The sequence below is a fragment of the Myotis brandtii genome, unplaced genomic scaffold (genome assembly GCF_000412655.1).
Source record: "Myotis brandtii unplaced genomic scaffold, ASM41265v1 scaffold216, whole genome shotgun sequence".
Lineage (NCBI taxonomy): Eukaryota > Metazoa > Chordata > Mammalia > Chiroptera > Vespertilionidae > Myotis > Myotis brandtii.
The window spans coordinates 4,177,855-4,178,991 of NW_005358092.1; the positions used below are offsets into that span (position 1 = coordinate 4,177,855).

Here is a 1,137-nt window from a genome sequence, read left to right on the forward strand (position 1 = left end):
TATTGATTTCAGAGAGGAAAGGAGAAGAGGAGAGAGATAGAAACATTAATGATGAGAGAGAATCATTGATCAACTGCCTCCTGCAGGCCCCACACTGGGGACCAAGCCGGAAACCTGGGCATGTACCCTTGGCCAGAATTGAACCTGGGACCCTTCAGTCCACAGGTTGACACTCTATCCACTGAGCCAAACCAGCTGGGGCAATTATATTCTTTATTTCTACTCCATTGAAACATCATGGAGCCCTGGCCAGGTAGCTCAGCTAGAGTGTTGGCCCAATACGCCAAGGTTGTGGGTTCAATCCCCAGTTGGGCACATAAAAGAAGCAACCAATGAATGCATAAATAAGTGGAACAACAGGTTGATGTTTCTCTCTCTTTCTCTCCCTTCCCCCCCCTCTAAAATCAATAAATAAAAATAATTAAACAAACAAACAAAAATATCATGGAAAGGTAAAAAAATACAAAACAACCTCAAGCTTACCAAGAGGCATTATTATAAACATTCATTATCACTGTATAGTAAGAAAAAAATCCTAATTATTTGCACTGTGTTTCTGAATTCTGCACCAGTGAGAATTTATAATATAGTTGGTACCTGCTCTGAAAGCTGAAGATTCATTCTGTTCACAAATATCTACAGTCTGGATAGTCTTTTGGAGAATGCTGACCTGAAAAAGCAAAAAAAAAAGTAAAGAAATAGTCTTTCTATATATGTAATGTTTTACTTTTGAGCTTTAGTGCCACAGATCAGCACTATTCATAAATTAAACTGGTCAAAATTATATACTCACATAGGAATGTCACACATATGAGATCAAAGTGGACAAAGTAACAAACTAGATAAAACCCAGTGTTGGTAATATAAACTAAAAAAAAAAAAATAAAGAAAACCTTCAGGATAATTTAGTAATATCTGGTTTTTTAAAAAGTGGTCTTTGCCTGGCTGGTATGGCTCAGTAGTTGAGCATCGACCTAGGAAACCAGGAGGTCATGGTTTGATTCCCGGTCAGGGCACATGTCCCGGTGGGGGCTGTGCAAGAGGAAGCCGATCAATGATTCTCTCTCATCACTGATATTCCTATCTCTCCCTCCTTCTCCCTTCCTCTCTGAAATCAATAAAAAAAAATATTTTTTT

General features: G+C 38.4%; 1 protein-coding gene across 1 annotated transcript in view; it reads right to left on the bottom strand.

Moving 5' to 3' along the window:
- CCDC77 (coiled-coil domain containing 77) overlaps positions 1-1,137 on the bottom strand; it is a 41,654-nt gene that overhangs the window by 17,064 nt on the left and 23,453 nt on the right. Inside the window, exon 7 of the mRNA XM_005865944.2 lies at positions 598-670. Within this exon, the coding sequence (XP_005866006.1) occupies positions 598-670 (73 nt within the window). The remainder of the gene's footprint in view (positions 1-597; positions 671-1,137) is intronic.